The sequence below is a fragment of the Brachypodium distachyon genome, chromosome 2 (assembly GCF_000005505.3).
Source record: "Brachypodium distachyon strain Bd21 chromosome 2, Brachypodium_distachyon_v3.0, whole genome shotgun sequence".
Taxonomy (NCBI): domain Eukaryota; kingdom Viridiplantae; phylum Streptophyta; class Magnoliopsida; order Poales; family Poaceae; genus Brachypodium; species Brachypodium distachyon.
In genome coordinates, this window is record NC_016132.3 from 1214040 (window position 1) to 1236471 (window position 22432).

At 50.5% G+C, this 22432-nt stretch overlaps 5 protein-coding genes and 1 pseudogene across 6 annotated transcripts; 3 read left to right on the top strand and 3 right to left on the bottom strand.

Annotated features, from left to right (window-relative positions):
• The first annotated feature begins 495 nt into the window (after positions 1-495).
• LOC104582474 (putative E3 ubiquitin-protein ligase SINA-like 6) lies at positions 496-2629 on the top strand. The gene is made up of 3 exons (XM_010232091.3): positions 496-685; positions 1247-1505; positions 1611-2629. The coding sequence occupies exons 2-3, from the start codon at positions 1269-1271 to the stop codon at positions 2328-2330; spliced, it is 957 nt and encodes a 318-aa protein (XP_010230393.2). The 5' UTR covers positions 496-685; positions 1247-1268; the 3' UTR covers positions 2331-2629.
• A 280-nt stretch (positions 2630-2909) lies between these two features.
• LOC106866009 lies at positions 2910-6417 on the bottom strand. Its single transcript, XM_014898483.2, has 3 exons — positions 6170-6417; positions 5303-6098; positions 2910-4294 (listed from the first exon to the last, which is right to left on the bottom strand). Exons 1-3 carry the CDS (start codon positions 6415-6417, stop codon positions 3017-3019), a joined length of 2322 nt encoding a protein of 773 aa, XP_014753969.1. The 3' UTR covers positions 2910-3016.
• A 988-nt stretch (positions 6418-7405) lies between these two features.
• LOC104583002 (putative E3 ubiquitin-protein ligase SINA-like 9) lies at positions 7406-8061 on the bottom strand. Its single transcript, XM_024460013.1, has 2 exons — positions 7929-8061; positions 7406-7828 (listed from the first exon to the last, which is right to left on the bottom strand). Exons 1-2 carry the CDS (start codon positions 8040-8042, stop codon positions 7514-7516), a joined length of 429 nt encoding a protein of 142 aa, XP_024315781.1. The 5' UTR covers positions 8043-8061; the 3' UTR covers positions 7406-7513.
• Positions 8062-9829: 1768 nt separating this feature from the next.
• On the top strand, positions 9830-11962 carry LOC104583004 (annotated as a pseudogene).
• A 4838-nt stretch (positions 11963-16800) lies between these two features.
• LOC104583005 (mannose/glucose-specific lectin) lies at positions 16801-18040 on the bottom strand. The gene is given in 3 exon segments (XM_024459873.1): positions 16801-17259; positions 17362-17848; positions 17850-18040. Coding segments are annotated over 3 exon segments (921 nt in total). The 5' UTR covers positions 18038-18040; the 3' UTR covers positions 16801-17013.
• Positions 18041-18948: 908 nt separating this feature from the next.
• Positions 18949-21785, top strand: LOC100823971 (putative E3 ubiquitin-protein ligase SINA-like 6). Of its 2 annotated transcripts, none has more exons than XM_024459872.1 (3): positions 18949-19775; positions 20161-20441; positions 20627-21785. In XM_024459872.1, exons 2-3 carry the CDS (start codon positions 20298-20300, stop codon positions 21419-21421), a joined length of 939 nt encoding a protein of 312 aa, XP_024315640.1. In that variant the 5' UTR covers positions 18949-19775; positions 20161-20297; the 3' UTR covers positions 21422-21785. The 2 variants fall into 2 exon arrangements, with proteins under 2 accessions (XP_024315640.1, XP_003565277.1); XM_003565229.4 differs by having other exon boundaries at positions 20178-20441.
• The last annotated feature ends 647 nt before the right edge of the window (positions 21786-22432 follow it).

A 22432-nucleotide genomic window follows, 5' to 3' on the forward strand; every position in this document is an offset into this window, starting at 1 on the left:
AAAAACGAATACGTCAGTTTGGAAACAATGTATTGATCAGCACAGTTAATATACGGAGTAGTAGACAAGTCTTACAAATACAACCTACTTTGTCCTGTTTTAAAAACATTGATGATATTGATATAGTGCATCATTTGTACGTGGACAGTAGCTAAAGTCAACACAAATCGCCATTCGCAGCTAATTTTGTCTTCTTTTTCTTTCTGATGTCCGGATCAAATTTAGATTTGTAATTTTATAAGATGGTAGATATATGGTGTATAGTGCTACTGGAAAATCGTCACACTTTAGGATAGCACACACGCACATAACCATCTAAAATGCAGATTTTCCTTTTTTTGATAGGAATCTAAAATGCAGATTGTATACTGGTTTTCTTTAGTGAAAAAAAAAAGCTGTCTCCCAAAATTTATGGATTTGTTCGTCAAACAAAAATTATGGATTTTATGCGGGCCTGCACATTTGGCCCTGGCAGCCCAAGCCGAAGAAGCCCAGAAAGCGTCTTCAAGTTTGAGCGACCTCGGTTCCGCATTTCACACGAGGAAATTCGTGGGTGCTGCTCGTCTCTGCAACCGCCGGCGGCCACCCCAAGTCCCCAACTGCGTCTACACCTCACAACAATCTTGATCGGTGCTCTCGCTTCCTCCTCCTCCTCCTCCTCCTCCTTCAGCCGAGCCGGCACAAGGTGGGCTTCTTTCAAACCCTATCTTATTTATTTCCGTCGAGGTTTGCACGCGCGCTGGTGCGCTGCATCGGGAAAACCCCATATGTGTTCATCTTGCATTCGCCCCTTACGTTCGGTTGCCCGTTGGTGGATTACGTCCGGGTCCTGCTGATTCGCTACCTGCCGTCGCTTCACCTGCAGGCTGCAGTCCATGTGTTTGCTGATTTGCTTCTATGATTTCGGGCTGGTTCATCGGCTATTTGCTTTCTATGCAGCAGACGTGTTTGCGATTTTGCCTGCCTGCATGATTTGAATTCCACCCTTTTGTGCTTCTTTTGTGATTGTGTCGTTGCCCTTGTACAGATACATTCATAAATCATAATCCTCTGATCATTGTTGGAATCTTCAAATTAGAGTGGAAAATTTTGTACTCCGTACCTTCTTTCAAGAAATAAATGTTGATCATCTCCTTTAGTTGGCACATCTGTGGACACGCACTTGTTATTGTTTGAGTACTCTTATTGTTTCCCTATAATTTGTTGAGGAATGTTATGGTTTAACCACTTTGTTTTTAATCTGCAGTACTGGAGGCTGTATAGCTCACATGGAGGTGAAGAGTAACAGCATCAAGAAGGAAGGAAATGATTGGCGAGAAGGAGAGGGCATTGTCAAGAAGCAGAATATTACCATGGGGATGGAGGTGAAGAGCAACGGCATCAACAAGAAAGGAGATGATCAGCATGATGATGAGGGCATTGTCAAGAAGCAGAATGTCACCATGGTGATGGAGGTCTTTGATTGCCCTGTCTGCTCAACCCCCCTCAGGCCTCCCATTTTTCAGGTGAATGAGCTTCACAGTTGTACATATGAGTGCCAAAATCAGCAAAATTGTTTCGGTGTATTAATTATATGATTCTAACAAGGAAGTTTGTTTTGCTTCTTGCAGTGTTCTAAGGGCAGTTTCATCTGCTTGCCTTGCCATGAAAAGCTACCAGAAAGCGAGCGCACTGTTTCCCAGCGCTGCTATGGCATGGAGCGCGTCGTGAAAAACATCTTCATTCCCTGCAAGCATGGATGCACCAATAAGAATAAGATCCCCTACTACCGAAAGGAGGAGCACGAGAGGAGTTGCCCGGAAGGGCCATGCATCTGTCCGGTCTTCGGCTGCGACTTATTTGCTCCGACCACGGTGCTCCTGGACCATCTCACCACCCTTCACGAGTTTCCATCAAAAAGCATTGAATACTTCGTGCCGTTCGAACACCATGTCCAACCGGGTTCTCTTGTTCTCTGCGGCAAGTACAATCACCTCTTCCTGCTCGATGTGGCGCCACTGGAGTCCCTCGGTCATGCAGTCTCTCTCGTCTGCGTCCAGCCGGAAACTCCGAGAGCCACGATTGGATGTTCAGTGTGTTTCTCTTGCTTCAAAGGCCATTACCAGGTTTCATCATTGAATGTCGATAGCTTGTCGATGCCGACGCGGCGCTTCTGCGTCGTGCCCAAGGTTCTGGGTGGAGATACTGATGTCTTGCTCAAGATCACCATAGATTTGGTATATGATCTTGAGGACTACGAGCTGGAGGAGGAGGATGACGATGACGACGACTACAAGGAGGAGGAGGAGGAGGAGGATAGAGCAGGATGGTCACAAATTAATGGTGATTGAGTTGGCATTCAGTTGAGGAATGCGCTAAGCCTGGTAGGATATACAACCTCGGATGTTTAGTTTATTGCTGTTTCCATGAAGTAGGTTCTGCTTGAACTTGGTATTCTAGCCTGTCAGCCAGTCCGTAACGTTGTCCCTGATGCTACTGCTACTACTATATGTTATTTTGCTGTCTTTGTCAAAGAACATATATGGTTCTAGCCTGTCAGCCAGTCTGTAACGTTGTCCCTGATGCTACTTCTAATAATATACGTCACGTTGCTGTCTTTGTCAAAAATAAAGAACATATATGGAGCATCCGGTTCTGGACGTGTCTCATTCGGGAATGGCTGACAGTATAGAGATCACGGTTGTATCGTGAGAACATTTTCAAACAACAAACTCAAATGTGTCATTTTCACCGTCCCGATCTATTTTCCTTAGATATTTCCTCTAAGTACCAGAGTGACTGATTGATTGATCGAGTATGCCAAATCTTATGTATCAAAGCGATGGAATCACAGTAAACGTTAGCACTGAAAAGGAACAACATTCTGTATAAATATATTTTAGACAAAAGACATCGCTGCCCCAGCTTAAATTTAACTGACGGCAGAAACACAAGGTTCAGACTTCAGACTACTAGGGAATAGCAGTTGATTTACACGCCTAGAAGATCGTCTCACTGTATCTCGATAATACAGGCTCTAGCTCCAAGCTGAGATGTGGCGAAGGAAGGAGGGCCAATGCAGCTCGTAAATCACACGGGAATTATACCTGCACTCGCTGCAGCTATCATAGCCTTGGCAGCTCCCCGAGCTCTTCCCACAGGCGTCTGGCGGATAGTAGCACTCATGGCTCACCGGCTCCTCCTCCGTCTCCCCGCTCTCGACATCAAGCCACCACAAGGTCCTTGTCTCCACGCCGCACACCAGCAGCTTGCCCGCGCTCTCCGCGAACCCCAACACCTTCAACGGCTCCAACGGCGCCGCCGCTCGGTAATTCGGCATCTCCGACCGCACCCAGCTGCTGCTTCCGCCATGATCATCGGCGGCCTTCTTCTTCACCCAGAGATCTACCGCGCCGCGTTCGCGCCGCCTGTAGCTGTGGAGCAACGCGAGTTCGCCGCGTCCGGTGAGGCATGGGAACAATGTCTGCTGGTAGAGCTGGAAGTGGCTGCCGACCTGGATCATGGGGATCTTGGTTAGCGCCGCGCGCGTCGCGTCGCCGGTGACGGAGAGGACGTAGAAGGACGAGGCGTTGCGGTAGAGCCAGTGCACCTTGCCGCGCGCGTCGTCCACGGCGCCGGCGCGCGGTCCGGACATGGCGAGGTGTTCGACGGACGGGCAGTCGACGGGCGCGTTCCATTGGCCCGTGGCGGAGGAGTAGGAGTAGGCGCGGTGCACGAGTCGGTGGTGGTCGCCGGAGCCGAAGACGACGGCGGTGATGAGCACCCTGAAGAAGCCGAAGCCGGCGCCGGTCACGGGCAGCAGCAGCGCGTAGCCGGTGAGGTCGCGGTGGAGCGCCGGGTCGAGGTCGAAGGGAGGCGACGGGAGGAGGCGCGCGCGGCCGCGCCCGGAGAGGAGGGGGTGGGAGACGGCGAGGTGGAGCTTCCGCTGGTCGAGCGGCGTCGGCGTCAGGCGGGACAGGAGCAGCCCGCGCCGCGAGGCCAGGGGCTTGCCGTTGCCGTTGAAGAGGAGGAGCCCATCGGAGTTGGGGAGGAAGCAGGAGAAAGAGGGCGGCGCGAGGCCAGGGGGTTCGGCTGGGTAGAAGACGCCGGCGATGAAGGAGGAGCGGTGGGGCTGAGGGAGGTTGAGGTTGCCGGCGGCGGTGGCGGCTAGGACGACGCGGAAACAGGGTGCGCAGGTGGCGGCGCAGCGGAGGACGTCGATGGGGTCCGGGAGCCGCGAGAAGATATCCAGGAGGAGCTCGTCATGGAGCGCGGCAGCGGTGGCGGCGGCGGCCATTTGATCGATCTTGGGGACCTGATTAGATTGATCGGAATTTATAAGACGTGGCTTGGCAGTACAGCCCAATAGGGTGATCCGTGACGGGCTGATAAAATTGGGCCTGTATGCTTTTTCAAAAGGCCCATGTCAGATGGGGAACAGTTGAACTTGCTTGGGGCAACTGTGAGGTGCGATGTTCGCATCTCTCCCGAGAAAACCATGCTCGAGACCTCAAATCTCCCTCAGAAAATAGAGAAATTCAGCTCTGCGATGATGCCACGTAGAAATCAACAAGACTATCGGACTAATTTTCGAATATCATATCGCCTGTGCAACGGGAAGTATGATTTATTTTATGAGGAAATCAACTTAGTACAAATTAAGAACATTGATCTTTATTTCGAAATTCAAGTTGTAAAAAACAGAAAATACTAACAATTTCAGATCTCGGAGAGATTTCTAGAACTTATTTCATTCCATAATTTACATATTTTAAAATTCATTTGAGACTATTGGAAGACATGTTTGGCAGAAACACTCTGCTAACAATTTCCTCATGACCGAACCCACCCAAAAAAATATAATCGTGTCCACTTTGCACAAGAGCACGGCGGACTGCATCATAAGACTGGCGTACACATCAACTTTTACATTCTAACTCTTGTTTTAAGTTTCTGTTAGGGAAAACACTCTTGTTTTAAGTACCCCATGTAACTTTTGTTTCACAAGGACAACATAACCTTTTGCTTAAAAATCACACAACTTCGTTATATCACACCCGAATACTTTTAGACCAAAGACATCGCCGCCCAGCTTAAACAAGGTTCAGATTACTGGCGATACCCGTACATATAATTTACACAACTAGATCACCTCACTGTACCTCGATCATATGCTCTAGCTCCAAGCTGAGATCTGACTCAGAAACGAGGGCCAATGCACCTTGTAAATCACACGGCAATTATACGTGCACTCGCTGCAGCTATCGTACCCTTGGCAGCTCCCCGACCTACACACATCTCTCGGGTAATGGCGGCTACTCGCCATCTCCGTCTTCCCGCTCTCGACATCGAGCCACGACAGCATCCCCACGCTGCACACCAGCAGCTTTCCCGCGCTCTCCGCGAACCCGACCACCTTCAGCAACTCCAATGGAGCCGCTTTGTACTTTGCCAGCTCCTCCGGCCGCCGCACCCAGGTGCTCCCGCCATGATCGCCGGCGCCCTTATTAATCCAGAGATCCAGCTTGCCGTCAGCGGCGTCCGGCCGCCTGTTGTGGACCAGCGCGAGCTCGCCGGCTCCTGTGAGGCAGGGGAATAATGGCTGCAGATGGAGCTGGATTAACCGGTTGCGTTGGACGGCGTGGAGGATGATGGGGAGCTTCGTTAGGGCTGCTTGTGTCGCGTCGCCGGCAACGGCGAGGGTGTACAAGGACGAGTTGCTGTCGCGGTAGAGCCAGTGCGCCGTGCCGTGCGCGTCCACGGTGCCGGCGCGCGGCCCGGACATGGCCAGGTGTTCGACGGATGGGCACTCGGTGGGCGCGCTCCAGAGGCCCGTGCCGGAGTAGTAGCAATAGGCGGCGTGCATGAGGTTGTGGTCGCCGGAGTCGGAGACTACGATGGCGGTGATGAGCACTCTGAACGCCCCCGGATCATCGACATCGGGCAGCAGCGCGTAGCCGGTGAGGTCGAGGTCCAACGGAGGCAGCGGGAGGAGCCGCGTGCGGCCGGCGAGGAGAGGGTGGGAGACGGCGAGGTGGAGCTTCCGGCGGTCTAGCGGCGTGGGCATGACGACTCGGGAGAGGATAAGCCCGCGCCGCGAGGCCAGGGGCATGGCGGGGCTGAAGAACCCGTCGGAGTTGGGCAGGAAGGAGGAGAAGGAGCCGCACGCAGACGCAGGATCCTGACGAACCGCGGTGGGCATGGTGGTTTATTGCCGGGCGCGTTGGCGGCGGATACGACGGCGGCGATCTGGTAGAAGGCGCCGAGGACGAAGGAGGAGCGGTGGAGCTGGGGGAGGTTAAGGTGGCCGGCGGCGATGGCGGCGAGGATGACCCGGAACCAGGGCCCGCAGGTGGCGGCGCAGCGGAGGAGATCGATGGGGTCCGGGAGCCGCGAGAAGATGTCGAGGAGGAGCTCGCCATGGAGCGCGGCGGCCATTGATCGGTCTTGGCGATCTGATCGATTCCCTAGATTGATTTCGTTGCGGTGGTTTTACCGATCGAGACGAGGTAGCGTGGGGTTTTTTTTTTTTTTGGTACAGCCCAATACGGTGATCCGTGACGGGCCGATAAGCCTGCACCTGTCTGCATTTGAGAAAGCCCATGTAAGCTCGGGAACGGTTGATTTTTGTTTTCTGTTTTTGTTATCTCGGGAACAGTTGAACTTGCTTGGCTCAATTTGTGAATTTCAGAGCTGGCATGTTTGTAGTTCAGTATAGTTCATTTCATAACTTACGTAGTTTGAAATTCATTACATGATTTGGTCTTTGAAAATAGGTGCCCGTTAAAGCAATGAAAAAAGAATGGATTCCCATTTTATGCATTCCATTGCAACTAAAACCAAGGTAATGGCTTGGATTCATCAGTCGAAGTGTCAAACCGCTCATATTTAGAGCCCAGGCACTGATGTACCGACTGTTTAATTTGCACGTACATACGTCATCAACAAACAGATACCAATAGCTAAGAAGCACTAGAGCTCGATCGATCATGCACGCCTAATCAAGCTAGACTTCAAAGAGAATCATCCGGCAAATGGATGGAGGCATGCATCCACTCGTGGAGGAGTGTCTTATTATGCGACCAGTCCATCCTGACGTAGGTGCCGATGGCGTCGAGGAGGCCACCGGAGCGGCCATGGAAGCCGACGATCCTGCCGCCAGCGGGCGCCGGGAGCTCGAACGGCACGCCGTGGTCCTCCCCGTACGGCCCGTACGTGCGCCGGTTGCTGACGAACGTCAGCGATTTCACGACGAACCATTGCGCGTGGTTGCCCAGCAGCCCTTTCACGCACGTCAGGTGCTCGTCCCGCTCAAGACAGACCTGCAGGACACAAGAAGAAGAGAAACAAAGAGTATGACACGAAGTATAGGAGCACACCACCTTTTTCAGAAAACATTCAGTGTATGTCCATGCCTGTGAGCGTTTGCCTCCAGGTCCTCCCCACAGCTGGTCCTGCTCCACCTTGCCGTCGTCGTCCCGCTCGTAGGACACGCACAGGGCGTCCACGGCGCTGCCGTGGTAGACGGCCACATTTACGATACGGCGCCGCCGCAAGGACCCATCTCCAAGATGGACGGCTCACGGATGCCATTGCCGGGGCACTTCTTGTCGTGCCCCGCCTTCTCGTGGTACGGCATGCTCTTGGCGGAGCAACCATTGGCGCCGGCGTTGGGGCAGGCGACGCGGATGGAGCGCAGGATGCGCTCCACGGCCAGGCAGCGGGTGTACTTGGTCGGGGCGAAGCAGCGGCTGTAGCCGTAGCCCGTCTTCACGAAGCAGGACTCGCATTTACCCTTGTCCGGGAGATCGCCGTGGCAGGGCGGGCACACGACGTGCCCGGCCGCGCACTGCACACGCCGATTTGCGCAAGTTAGATCTAGGTGAATTTGTTGCGGATTAACACAAGTAGTACTAGCTAGGAACATGCATATGGATCTCGATCCGAACCTGGAAGACCGGAGGAACAAGAGGACCAAGGCATTTGGGGCAGTGGAGGGCCTGGGAATCGACGTCGACGGTGATCATGGACGAGACCTGCTGCTGCGGCTCCGCCTTGATCATCTTCGAGCCGTCATTCTTCTCCATATTCTCGACTTGATCTTCTGCTAGCTTGACCGGCGGATTGATCTTGAAGCAGTAGTAGTACCGGCCGGGTTGAAGGGGATGGATTGAACGTGCCGGCCAGGGAGCTAGCTAGGCCGAATATATATGTAGTGGAAGATGAAGCGAAGAAGAGGCTTGATCTTTGTTGTTTCGTCTTCCAACCAATTAATTAAGGCACCGCCACACTTGCACCTAGGAGACGACGACGCTCACTCGTTGACTTTCCTCCTCAAGGACACCGGGTCAAGTTTGTACACCTTGAGACGATCGACCGAGGTTTCGAGGTACGGCTGCCTCCATCCCCTCTCGATTCGGCACCTTACTCCGAAGCCGGAATCGCATTCACGCTCACAATGCCCTGCGCTAACTTGGAATAAATTTATCCATTTTACTGGCTTTTTTTTTGTCAGATTACCCGCCTATGTGTATTCCCTCTTATTGCCCCTTTGATACTAACTGAATTTGTGAAGAATATAACCCAAAACGACTCAAAGTACTATACGTATTCATGGGCAGCCCGGCCTGACAACCTGGCCGAGCCCGTTCCAACACCTGGCCTGAGCCCAGCCCAGAAATTTGGCTGCGCCAGGCCGGGCTTCCTTTCCGGACCGGGTTCAGGCAGGATTTAAAGACGCGGCAATTTTCTGGCCGGGCTAGGACTTTAATTTACGGCCCCAAAAAATCCGGACCCACCCGGTTATATATATGAGGTTATATATATGAAATAATGCATGGAATAAAGAGAAAGGCCCATTCACCTTGACGCGCTAGCTAGCCAGCCCAGCCCATCACCTTGGGCTTTTCTAACCGCAAGTCCACAATTCACGAACCCTATATCTACCTTCCCAATTGGCCAATCCATTCCCATTTCTCCCTTTCCTCTTCTGCTAGTGGCGGCGCCGCTCCCTCTCCTCCCATAGTGCACGCACCCGTCACAGCCTACGTTCCTCTCATCCGACATGTGCCTTAGCCACAGCCGGCCTTCCCATTTCCCCTTCCTCTTTTGAAGCTTGAGGCTGCTTCCACATCCGGCGCCGCGGCACGACAGACGGCGAGTAACACCGGCGGGCGTCACCTCAAGTTATTCCACATATGGTGTCGCGTCCTGCGGTAGCATGAAACCATCCCCGACCGGCCAACTCTGACTCCCTCGCAGATCTAAAGGTGGCGTCGCCCGCAACCATCATGACGGTAGGAAATGTTGCTGGCCATGTGTGCTTGTACTTGGCAAAATCTGATTTTGATTTTGAGTATTGAGTTTATGACTTGTGACTATTGATCTGTGATCTGTATTGTTTTTATATGCCGATATCTGATATGTGATTTTGTCAGGCTTCGGACCGGGCCTCAGGTTTTGGGGTTTTGCGTCAGGCCAGGCATGAATTTTGGAACAAATTTGGGCCGGGCTCGGGCTTTCAGAAGCCCAGACCGAAACCCGGCCCGGCCCGAGCAATGCCCAAATATACCTCAAGCATTGTCATTTTTTCCCAAACAAGAGATGGGAGCATAATTTAGCTAGCACATCTGTAGATGCGCATGTACTATATTGTCTTTTCCATTGCTAGTTTGGCGGAAAACTCTGTGTTGCCACGCCAGTCATTTTCATGACTCCTGTCAGTATACATTGTGGAACAGGAATGTGAGGCAGTGAGATTGTGTTGATCAATTGGTTTGGAACCCCGTCGCGCTTGTAGTAGCGATATCAAGCAAATTAGTGGCAGTAACTTATTTGAGTTTTGGTGGCGATGGACCACCGTAGATGCAACAAGAGACGACAAGAAGCTTGGCAAAATGGAGATAGCAACGCCAAAAGGCAGAGTGTCTCAGTGGGGTTCGAGACTCTGGACTGCTACGTCTGCTCCGAGCCCCTCAAGCCTCCGATATTCCAGGTAAATACACGACATGTATGCATGTTATTTAACTTCTCTTTAGACTCAACCCATTGACGAAGGTGGAGATTAAATAAAAGCTTTGGTGAATCTACATTGGATGTAGGGGTAGTTCGCTAGAGATGAAACATGATAGCTATGGCAGTAAGTTTGTGCTGGTCCTAGGTCCAGCAATCCATCTATCTTCCAGGGATACGATCGTGTTTGTTTTAATTTGTCTTAGGTTATTTGAAAGGCTGCAGGCCTATCCCATTCATCGTCTCTAAAATGGTGTCCCTTAGCTCACGATAAATACGAAGGGCACGGCAATACATATTGGGTCTAGATAAAAAGCTTGTCGGTACAACAAAAGCAAAATATACGCAATGTGCTAGCCTCTCCTACGGTTGTCAAGCTAAGACTAGTCATGGTGGGAGTAACAAAGGTGATAACTAAAGTGACAACTAAACAATTTTGATGATGTGTCATATTATTAATGAGGAAAGAGAGAGTTGGGATAACTAGATATGTTACCATCACATCACACTTCTTAACATACAATGAATTTATAAAGCTAGTAAATGAGGTTTTTATGTAACTAACCCACTATTGAAGTAGCAACATAGACTAGTAACATATACATGTTACTATCTTATGTTCCTCCCCACTATGACCAGCCTAATCGATCCGTATACTTTTCTACATAGCTTTTAAAATATAAAACCCTAGGTTCAAACATCTAGGCTCTTCTCTCGCTACAGCTTTTTTTACAACAAAGCACACGATTCAATGCGGTTGAACAAAATATAATTTTGGAACAATTTTCTTGTAGTACAAAAAAGAAATGTTCGCTGAAAAATTACGTCATATACACTGAGAAAAAGTAAATTGGGAAGTACTATAGTACAAAATAAAATGCCCTCTCCACTATTCTTTTTTTTTGCGCAAACTGAAACAAAATATCGCATGCATATCTGACATTTTCTGAAAACATTATTAATATTTGGTTCAAAAAAATCATTTTGTCCGGACAATATTTTTTGAATATTAATATGGCTTCTACTGTAGCATCTATGGGTGCATGCGTGCTAATAAAGAAAATGTGCGTACCCCTGTCACTCTCTCTATCATGTCACTATGACTTGTAGGTTTTTTTTTAAAAAAAATGAAAGTTATTCTCACATTAGAAACCTGTTTTTTTTTCTTTCTATTCCACAGTGTTCTTTGGGGCATTTTCTATGCTTGTCTTGCCGCTGCGAGATCCTGGACAATAAGTGCCTCATATGCTCTGTCGACACTTCCTTCGAGCGTTGCTTCGGGATTGAGCAAGTTGTTAAGTCAGTCATAGTTCTTGCTCCAATGCCAAGCATGGATGCACCGAGCAGGTCGCCTACTACCAGAAGGAAGAACATGAGAAGGCATGCTCGAACGTACCATGCTTTTGTCCAGAGTTTGGCTGCAGCTTCGCTGGGCCAACAATGGCGCTCCTACGCCATTTGACTGTGCAGCACAAGTGTCCGATTTCAACCTTCCTTGATTCCGGCATGGTGAATATGCATTTCTACTTGGAACCGGGCTTACGTGTTCTGCGCTGCGGTGAAGGCGGCCAATTTTTTCTGTTCAACATGGCGTCAGAGCCATTTGGACATGCCGTCTCTGTCATTTGTCCAACCTAAGGTCACAGAACCCAAGTTCGCATGTGCTTTGTATTACAACAACTCTGAGGCCGACGGTAACCAGATCAGTTCTTGTTGCGACATACAAAGCTCTTCATTGTCCGAGGGGCTACCAAAGGGCTATGACTTAATTGTGCCCAAGGGCAAAGTTTCTGATGAAGAAGGAGATGGTATCTTCCTCAAGGTGGTCATTCGGGAAAAGCGCAAGGTCTCTTATGATTCTGATTCTGATGATGAACAACCCATAGCTGCAAGACGGACTCCTGATCATTCTGATTATGATGATGATCAACCCTTAGCTGCCAGAGTTATCAAACTTCATTATGAAGGTTGAGGTTTGTGATTAGCATGTCGTTGTTTGGTTGGTTTGGCCGCGGTATTGGTTCCAGGACATATGTTTGACTCTTTTATCGTCTGACACTTTATGGTACCATGGTTGTTTCTGTGACGGAAGTTATTTTTGTTATGTTCTACAAAGTGCTCGAACTCCTGCTGCATTATGTGTGGCATTTCCTGTTTTAACTAGATGATGGTATTTTTTCTATGATATTTCGGATTTGCTAACTCTCGGTCGCCCTGAGAAACTTATTTCTCAGTCAATGGTATGGACTGTTGGATCATGCGCCAAGATTAGTGCTGCAGCTATTGCGGAAACAAACAGAGGATAAGTAAAGAAATAATTGAACGCAGATAGAATCTGCTGGTTGGGATACTCTAAAAAAAAAATCTGCTGGTTGGTTTGGTGGTTGGTGGCCCTCATGCCTGTAGCTCAGCTCCTGTGTTTGAGCATTAGGTTGCTTATTTTATGTTTCTATTTTTTGTTTCTTATTTATAGCTTTTTTTTTAGGTCAATGGGGTATTGGGGTTCTTCTTTGACCGATGCATCGATCGATCGTCGAGAGCTAGCTATAAAACCTGTCTCACTTGTGTCGATCGGATGCGTCTTGGCGCTGCGGTGCATCCTGAGTCCTGACAAGATGGAGAGAAAAAAAACAAATTGACGTCCCCTCCAGCACAATGGATGTAAAAGGTAGTCACTGTTCACTCCGAATGCATTTCTTGTCTGAGGATGGACGGAAGGAAGGAAGGAAGGAAGGAGGGAGGAAGGAAGTCACTGTTTACTGATCACGAAGTTAAAATGTCTGTGGTATTCTATTCACGGAGTGAGCGTCATCATCCTCAAGCTGGTCGTCCGACGCGTCAGTCAGCTGCTATGAGCAGGATCGCCCTGGAGGAGCAGACTCAGCAGTGGGGGAGAGGACGTGGGGGAAAGCGCATGCTGCGCTACCTAAAAAATGTTGCGCAATCCAATTTTCGTACTATGTTCTTTCTTTGATACGATTAATTAAAACAAGGAGCATGAATGTGAAAGTTGGACCCATAAGTGCACCGAGTGATGCTTTGTGTAGGTGTAATTAGTCCGGGGAGACGTAGAGTAATCGATTATTGTGGAGGACAAACAATTACAATTACTAGTACAGACGTACGTGAGGCTAGTGCATTGCTCGTGGAAACTCTAGTTCCGCTAGCTTACATGTCATCGAGAAGTTTGTTTAGGAGTAAAAAGGGGCAGTGTACGTTTGCTTCAAGAGGAGCTTGACGAGTCATGACAGTATGGGTTTATATATAGCTTGGGCTTACAGGCTGTTATGAACGCGACAAGCAAGAACGAAGAACCAAGAAGAAATCACAGCACAAGAACACACGGATTTAACGTGGAAAACTCTCTCAAACAACGAGAGGGAAAACCACGGACGCCAGCCAGTGAAACTTCACTATATGAGGAGTATTTACACAACGCCGGAAAGATTCTATAGATGCAACCCGTCCCCAAAACGACGGCCACAAGGGGTATATATAACAACAGGAAGATTAGGTCAAATCAGATCCGTATCGGGGACCCCAGAAGTTTCAGGACAAACTCTGCAGTTTTCACGCGAAGTTCCAGTAGCATCACGGACGTGAGCCGGAGGTTGGGTGTCTCCTCTGCTCCCCTCAAGCGTTCCGTTTCCATGGTAAACAAAGTGCAGTACTAAAATTCCTTTTTTTTTCTAGCATTGTTAGTTTGTTACTGATTCGCTACTACTGTAACAAATATGCATACGCGTGCTTGATTCGCTAGTGCGATGATGGGCATTTCGTCTGCTCTTGGAACCAGGGCAGGTACTGCGGGGCGTGCAACCGGGCCTCCTCCTTCGTCCAGAGCTCCGGCATGGACGACCTGGTCAAGGGCACCTTGGTGTCTTGCTGCCCGTTCCAGAGGTTCGGTTGCTGTGACAAAAGTCCATCCCTTACTACCAGGTGATGAGACACATGCCCGAGTGCGCGCACGCGCCCTGCTACTGCATCCACCCCGAGGGCAAATTCGCGGTCGTGGGCGATCCGGCGATGCTCCTGCGCCACCTCACGGAGGACTCCGGCCCGCATCGCTGGCCCGTGGAGAAGATAAATTACCAGAAAACAGAGTACGAGACGAGTCACATGCAGTCTCACAGAGTCGTCTTCGTGCAAACGCCGTCGGAGCAGCACCGCCGCTTGCTGGTCGCGGAGGAAGACGGCGCCGTGTTCCTCCTTGCCGTGCGACGACGGCGACTTCTGCCCCGTCGGGCTGGTGTGCGTCAGGGGAAATGCCGATGGCGTGAGGCCGTCCTACGTGTGCAGGCTCTCGGGGTTCGGCCCTTGGACGGCGCCCACAGGGGGCTACCATGACTCCTTTGAGGCGAAAGCTGTGGTTTCGAACTGCTCCGTCCCCGGTGAGGTCGACATGAAGCGATGCCGGGTCCGTACGCATGTCTTTCCGTTGCGCCATGGCCATGGGAAGAACCAGGAGATTCATCTGGACATCAGCATCGTCAAGCACTCCTGAATCCTGATGGGCAGTACCCAGCACCACCGACTGATCATCAATACTATGCTACTATGTTTTGTTGCTGCTGCTGCTGGATTTCGGTTGTCTATACCAGTGGCTTATGTGTGAATCCTGGTAGTATGAACTTGCTGCTAGCTCCTTCACTAGTTAATTAAACTGTAGTGCTAAGGATGAATACTTGCTTTTGCCTATGAAATCTATTTTATGTTGGTCACCGGACTGCATGTCTGCATGTCGAATGCCGTGCTCCCCAGAGGCCGTGGGTTGGCACTGCCACTCCCTGCGACGAGATTGATTGTGACCTCTTTGCGGCAGCCACCCGTGTCTCCGTTGGTGATGGCAAGATGGCGATTTTCTGGCACTCAAACTGGATCGGTGGCCTTCCTCTACGGCTCACCTTTCCCTTGCTCTTTGCTCGCTCGCGCCGCAAGTCCCGGTCGGTCGCCGATGCTCTCCGTGGCCATCTATGGATTCGCGACTTGCGCCATGATCGGTCTGAAGTGTTTCTTCTCGAATTCGTTCTTGCTTGGCGAGAGCTCGCCATGGTCACTCTTCAGCCAGATGCACCCGACTCCATCAAGTGGATTCTGACCACGGACGGCTCCTACTCTGCGCGCTCCACCTACCAGCTCCAATACGCGGGTCGCGTCCCCTCGCCAATGCCCAAGGCGGTCTGGCGCGTCTGGGCTCCGCCGGAGGCCAAGTTCTTCGCCTGGCTGATGCTTCAAGACCATCTCTGGTGCGCCGATCGGCTGCAGCGACGAGGCTGGCCTAACTGCTATTTCTGTCCTCTTTGCCGTCGCAACCTCGAGACATCCACGCACCTCTTCGTCGAATGCCCTTTCTCGAGTCAGCTCTGGTGCGCCGTGGCGCTCTGGCCCAATTGTCGTAGCATCGCCGTTGCTATTCGGGACGCTGCTTCTGTCCTCTCGTTTCGCGACCACCTGATGGCTGCTACTCGCGCTGATCTCAGGAAAGGCATGAGCTCCCTGTTCCTCCTTGTTTGCCATTCCATTTGGCGCGAACGAAACTCCCGAGTCTTCCACGACAAAGCGCTTGCCCGGCCCCAGCTCGCTAGCTTCATCAAAGACGAGGCGCAGGAATGGACCTTTGCCGGCGCCAAGGCCCTGCACAAGCTCCTCTAGGAACCCCCTTGAGTTCTTCCCTTCTTCTCTAGCTCCTCTTTTTGATTTCTCTCTTTTTTCTCTTTCTGCCTAGGGCAGCTTTTGTAATTACTTCTACCTGCTAATACATGGGAAGCCAGCTATTGCTGGGTCTTTCAAAAAAAAAAAAATTAAGTAACTGTTTGATATTAGGGAGTGTCTATTTTTTTAGATGATCAGGGGCTCGCCTTCGGTCCCAACCTTTTTCATTGAGACCCATTGTGGGGCCAAAATCGCAGCTGTAGCATAACAAGTTTGTGTCGCAAAAGCTCAAAAACTATTCCTTCTCTAAACCTATCTTTCTAGCAAAAGCAGCTATGGGGTTCATTACAGCCGACGTCGGCGAATTCAGCGTGCCTCGCAGGGCAACGAGGAAGATCGTGGGAGCATCGCCATCTTCTTCTTCTTCATGGGGGACGGCTGCGGAGAGGAGCCACTAGCGTCCAGTGGGGAGGTTGGGCCCAGGAGGGGTGCCCGGCGAGCAGCCACGCGCGGGGGAGACTGGTGCGTGTCGGAGATCTTCAACTTGGCGTAGTCTCCCAGGAATGTGCCGTCAGGCCTTGACGCCAACTAGCAGACTCTACCTTCAGTAGAGCTGAAATTAGGGAGTGTCTAAGAAATTGTTATTTTTGAGTCAACAGTCGTAGCCATCCAATCAAGATCGATCCATCCATGGAGAAGAAGACCGCAGGTTCGTCGATGGTCAACGGCGACAGCCCTCTATGCCCGGTTCCGGCCGGCCGCTACGAGCTCGTCCGATTTCTCCCCGGGCGCCGGCCACCATCACCGTCACCATCGCTCGGTGAAAACTGACAATAAGATCTCAAAGGCAAGGCCTCTCGACATTAACATGCGAGTGAACTAACTCATCAACGACGCCATACGCATCTCGCCACAGAGCAATCGGGATTTCATTATTTTTGGCAGCTGGAGCAATCGGAATTAGTAGCAGATGGACCTCCATTGCACCATATCCCGTCTCATTCGAACCTCGCCCGTTGGAATGGAGTTGATGGGTTAAAACTACTCGGAGCTTACCCGTAAAAAGAAAAAGAAAACTACTCGGAGCTACTTTAAAAATTCAGGCTGCCCACAAACAGGTCTATTTGACGGTACTCACTTTTTTTTCTAGAGCAAAGACTTGTTTCAAAAGGTGCTCCTAGTTGGCTAGTTCCAAGGAATTATCCAAGTTTGGCAGCCACTGTTCGGACCGTAACACATTCATTCATCAACTGACAGCATAATAAGCAAGACAAGTGCATTACACAAGAGAGAATTAAGTCCAGAAGCAGCAACCAGCAGCTGCATGTTTGGTTAACAGAGTTGAGACGCACTTAATTAGGAGATGGATGGTCAATCCATCTGGACGTAGGTGCCAATGGCATCGAGGTAGAGACCAGAGCTGCCGAAGAAGCCGATGATTCTGCCGCCGGCTACGGCTGCAGGCAGCGCGAACGGCACTCCTTCCTCCTTCCCGTACGGGCCGAAGCTTCGCCGGGCGTTGGTGACGAACGTCAGAGATCTCACGACAAGGCAGTTGTCATAGTGCCCCACGTGGCCTTTCACGCCGGCGAGGTACTCGTCCGGCTGCAGACAGATCTGGATGCCAGAAAATCAAAAGAATTAAACATCAATTCTCATCGCTGCACATCAAAAGAAATTTTGAAGAGTACATATACATATATATAGAGAGAGAGAGACCTCGGAGCGCCTTCCCCCAGGTCCTCCCCACCGCGTGCTCTGCTCCTCCCGGCCGTCGCGCTCGTAGCAGACGGACATGGCATCAATGGCGCTGCCATGGCGGACGACGAGCTTCAGGACGCGGCCGACGCCGTGCAGGTCCATCTCCCAGGGCGCGCCCCCAATGCCACCGCAAGGGCCCATGGCCACGACGGACGACACGCGGACGCCGACGCACGTCCGCTCGTGCTCGGCCTTCTCGTGGTACGGCATGGCGACGGCGGAGCACGCGCTGCCGCTGGCCTTCCGGGCGTTGCGGCAGGCGACGCGGAGCGAGCCCAGGACGCGCTCCATGGCCAGGCAGCGGGTGTACCTGGTGGGGACGAAGAAGCGGGTGTAGCCGCCGGCGGGCTTGACGAAGCAGGAGGCGCATTTGGCCTTGTCCGGGAGATCGCCGTGGCAGGAGGAACACACGACGTGCCCGGCCGCGCACTGGAATCGTGGCAGGAGGGTGCAGGCATTTGGGGCAGTGGAGAGCCTCGGAATTGAGGTCGGCGGTGATCGTGGACGAGAGCTGCTGCTGCGGCTCCGCTTTGACGATGCTGCAGCCACTCTTCTCCATCATCTGCGGCGACACTCGATGTATCTTCTGCGTGACCGGCCTTGAATATTGAAGTTGAAGGGGATCGACGAGCATATAAATGCGTGTGTAGTGATGATCGATGTAGAGGAAGATGGAGAGGCTTTTGTTGTTCCGTCTTCCAAGCCAACGCTCGCTAATTAATTAATTAAAAATAATGGCACCGGCCGCTGCATTTCCATTTCCACCAAGGGGACGGTCACTCGGTCACTTTAATTTACACCCTCATTGTTTTAATTTTAACTTTAAAAATAAAATCACACAACTGATTCGATTTCATGATATGATCTTGAGATCCCGCGTACTAGCCAGGCACTGTCTTTGACTCTGTTCCAGTGTTCCTCGGACTCCGAGCACGTGTATTTCGTCTGCTCGTCCTGCCGCGGTAAGACGGTCGTCCCGTGCAACAAGATCGGGTGCTAACCCCACTTTCAAAAAAAAAGAAAAAAAAAGATCGGCTGCTAACCACAACGAAATCTGCCCACTGGGCCATGCATGCTTCTCTCTCTGATCGATGGTAGCCGGAGTACCTAGTAGTCTATCGCATATCGCATCCGTAGATGTACTGTACAATAAAATTGCAAAAAAGACCACCGTAGTAGTACATCTCCAGATCCTCGGCAAGATCGTCGGTCCCATGCGGCAACACGAAGATCGCCTACAGCCAAGAGGCCGAGCACGGGAACATCTGCCCCAACGGGCCGTGCTTCTGCCCGGGGCCCACGCTGCGGCCCTCACGGGCCACTTGGTCCCCCTGCATAACTGGCCCAAGAAGATGCTGAAAATACTACTACGTGCCGTTACACATCCTAGCACGTGCTCCGGACCGCCTCTTCCTGCTCCACGTGGCGCCCGCGCCCAGCCCGACCCTCTCGGCCCGTTTAACACGCCGTTCCCGAGGTGATTATTGTCAGGTTGCCAAGCTGGACATCGGGACCTCCACGCTGTCCAAAGCAGAACAGGTCTGCCACGATGAGGAAGAGGAGGTGACTGATCATGCATTCTCTTGTTACGTCCAACTATAAGCTAGCGAGCTACTTGGCCTGCAGTTTGAATGCATCTACTTCTCCGTGTGCAGTCGTAATACAGTCAGCGTTCGATCGAGATTCAGGGTATATAGGTTGTGAGCCTCCCTATCATCTCGGGCTTCCCAGTACGGTAGTTGTTTCGATCAAGTACATTTCATCATGGTGTTTTAATTCCTGCTGCAATGTGTGAGTTTTTTTTTTTTACGGGGAATGGCAGGCACACTGCCTTTTGGTACATAGATTTGCCTTGTTGATTGGTTTGGGTGCCAATCAAATTGATTTACCTATTGACATCACACTCCACGATTGGATTTCTACACCGATCATCACTCGAATTGAATTACTAGTTCGTGTTGTATCCAAAGACATGAAAAAACCCAATTGGCCACGGGAAGCTGTATCAGATTGCATTACGACTTGAGCAGCTTATGAAAATTTAGCTATTCCTAGATTTTTATTTTGCCTCTCGCGCTTCCTGCTTCCAAAGTCCAAACCCTGGCCTAAAAGTAAGAAAAGAGAAATCCAAACGCTGCCGCCGTTGAGCTCGCGTCCTCTTCCCCACTCCATCTCTCCCCCTCGCTTCCGTGCTCCCGTCGACGGCCGGGGCCAGCGGAGAGATCGCCGGCAAGGGAGCGCTAGTCTTCCCTGCTCCAGGAGCGCTAATCTTCCCTGCTCGTCCGACTTCTCCGATGCCGCCGCCACCCGGAGCCCATGTCGGCTAGGTCTTGCGGTGGATTCATCTACCTCGAGGCAACCAGGTTGTTCAGGTACCGTTTCTTCCCTGAACCTTCCTACCGTCGTCGGAGGCACACTGCTATGCGATTATGCCATGCCAAACTCTGAAGTCTGAACCAGAATAAGTTTCTTCTTTTTACTCCTTCGTCAGATTACATGCATATGATTCGCCGCTCGTAATTACCCCATTGTAGTACTGTCGCGGGCGCCTCAAACATTATTTTATAGCCATAAGTTCGGAACAAGAAAACTGAAAGATGTGAAACTGCAGCAATAAACCTGTCGGTTAATTAAAGCATCTGTAAATGTTTGCTTGTATTGTTGAACTTCAGTTGCTAATTCTACCCAAAACAAATGCCTTTCTGAGTCATGCCGATCATGCCAGTTCTTAACTTTCAGTTCTATGACTCTTATCAGTATATCTTGTGGAACAGGAGATTTGGGCATTGAGGAGAGGTTCTGTTGATAAATAGGTTCGGATCTCGGTTGCACTTTTAGTACCAGCAGCACACACCAAGGAAGCTAGTGCTGGTACCTTTTGAGATTTGTTGGTGATGGATGGTAGTTACTCCAGAAAGAGAACAGCTGAAGCTCAGCAAGAAGGAGAGCACAGCGCCAAGAGGCTTAATGTTACCGTGGGGATGGAGACCCTTGATTGCCCCATCTGCTATAATCCCCTCGAGCCTCCAATATTTCAGGTAAATGCACTATGCGTATGTACATATCGACTTGTCTTTCAACTCAAGCTTTTATCTCATTTCCGACAAAACTCAAGATACAAGAAAAGCCTTGATGAATCTATCATTGGACATAGTGGTGTAGTACTAAGCTATCCTGTTGTTGTGTATCATTTCTATTTTTATTAATCATATCTACTTTACAGTGCTCCGTGGGGCATTTCATATGCTCGTCTTGCCGTGGCAAGCAACTGGACAAGAAGTGCCCCTCATGCTGTATCAAAACTTCCTTCAAGCGCTACTTTGGGATGGAACATGTCGTTCAGTCAGCCACAGTTCCTTGCTCCAATGCTAAGTATGGATGCGCCGTGAAGGTCGCCTACTACCATAAAGAGGAACATGAGAAGGCATGTCCGAATACCCCATGCTTCTGCCCAGAGTCTGGCTGCGGCTTCGCTGGGACAACAATGGCGCTCCTGGACCATTTGACCAACCAACATAAGTGTCCGTCTACAACCCTCCCAGATTCTGCATTTTCTGCAGATTCTGGCACGGTGAACCTCTGCTTACAACCAGGCTTACATCTCCTGCGATGCGGCAGGAGTGTGACCAGCTATTTTTTCCTGTTCAGCATGGCATCAGAGCCTTTTGGACATGCCATCTCAGTCGTCTGCGTCCAACCTAATGTCACAAAACCAAAGTCATGCAACATGAAGTATGAGTGCTCTACGATCGGCTATTGTGAAATCTCAAGTTGCCAGATAAGGAGCTCTTCACTCTCTGATGGGCTACCGACAGGCTATGACTTAATTCTGCCCAAGGGAAAAGTTTCTGATGACCGGAACGGTATCAGGCTCAGAACCACCATAATTCAACCTCTTAGTTTTAGTCTCGTCACATCCTGTCTCCAAGGAAAGGGTCTGACCCCCACTCTTCAAGAACAGCCCTTCGCTGCCAGGGGGATTCCTGATGATTCTGATTCTGATCCTGATGATGAATGACCCTTAATTATAGCTGCCAGACGGATTCCTGCTGATTCTATGAACGGCCCTTAGCTGCCAGACGGAATCTTTTAATCCTGATTCTGAAGATGGATTCGATGATGAACCGCCTTTAGCTGCCAGATTTACCAAAATTCATTATCCACGGTGATGGTTTTTTTTTTTGACGAAACGTAGCAGCGCTACTTTCATTTCTTAAGAAGAGGAAAAGCAAACGAAGTATAAAGTACAGGCCAAAACTGAAAGAAGGACAACGGAGAAGCTAGAGAATACAGAGACTATAAACACTAAAACAGCTAAACTGTAACTAGCATCAAACAGCTTCAGGTGGTCTAGTTGCATGATACCACTGCCTCTCAATCATGTGAAAAAAATAGCTCCTTTGCAGCCCGCAAACTTCCACGCCTGGAGCTCTTCAGCGGCGATAGAGCACAGTTGAGTGGCAGACCTTTGCTTATTTTGAAAACCCCTGAGATTCCGCTCTAGCCAAGTATGCCACCAACCCAACATGATAATCACCCCTAGTCTGATTTTACCGGCAGTAGATATGCAAACAAGATCCTCATTAATCCACCAATCAATTATACCGTCTTTGAAAGAGCTAGGCCGGGCATTGATTGTCAAATTGTAGCGATGAAAGAGGGCGATCCAGAATTGCAAGGAGAAGGAGCAGTGGCCAAAGATGTGCGCGGCTGTTTCAGGCGGAGTTCTGCAAAGCTGGCAAATTGGGTTGTGCGGAATACCTTTCATTAGCAGCCTGTCAGCCCTGAGACATCTTTTCTGCACAACGATCCAAGCAAAGATATGAATTTTATTGGGAATCCCAATCCTCCAAATGAGTCTGGCAGCGGGAGAGGACACTCTTCCGTGGAACTGAATTTGGTAAGCGAAAGCTGCAGAATAAGAGCCGGAGCTCTCAAATTTCCACCTTAACTGATCAGGAGAGTCATTAAGCTGAACATTCCGCAAGATGTTCCACACCTGAATGAACTGAAGAAGGACCTCATGAGT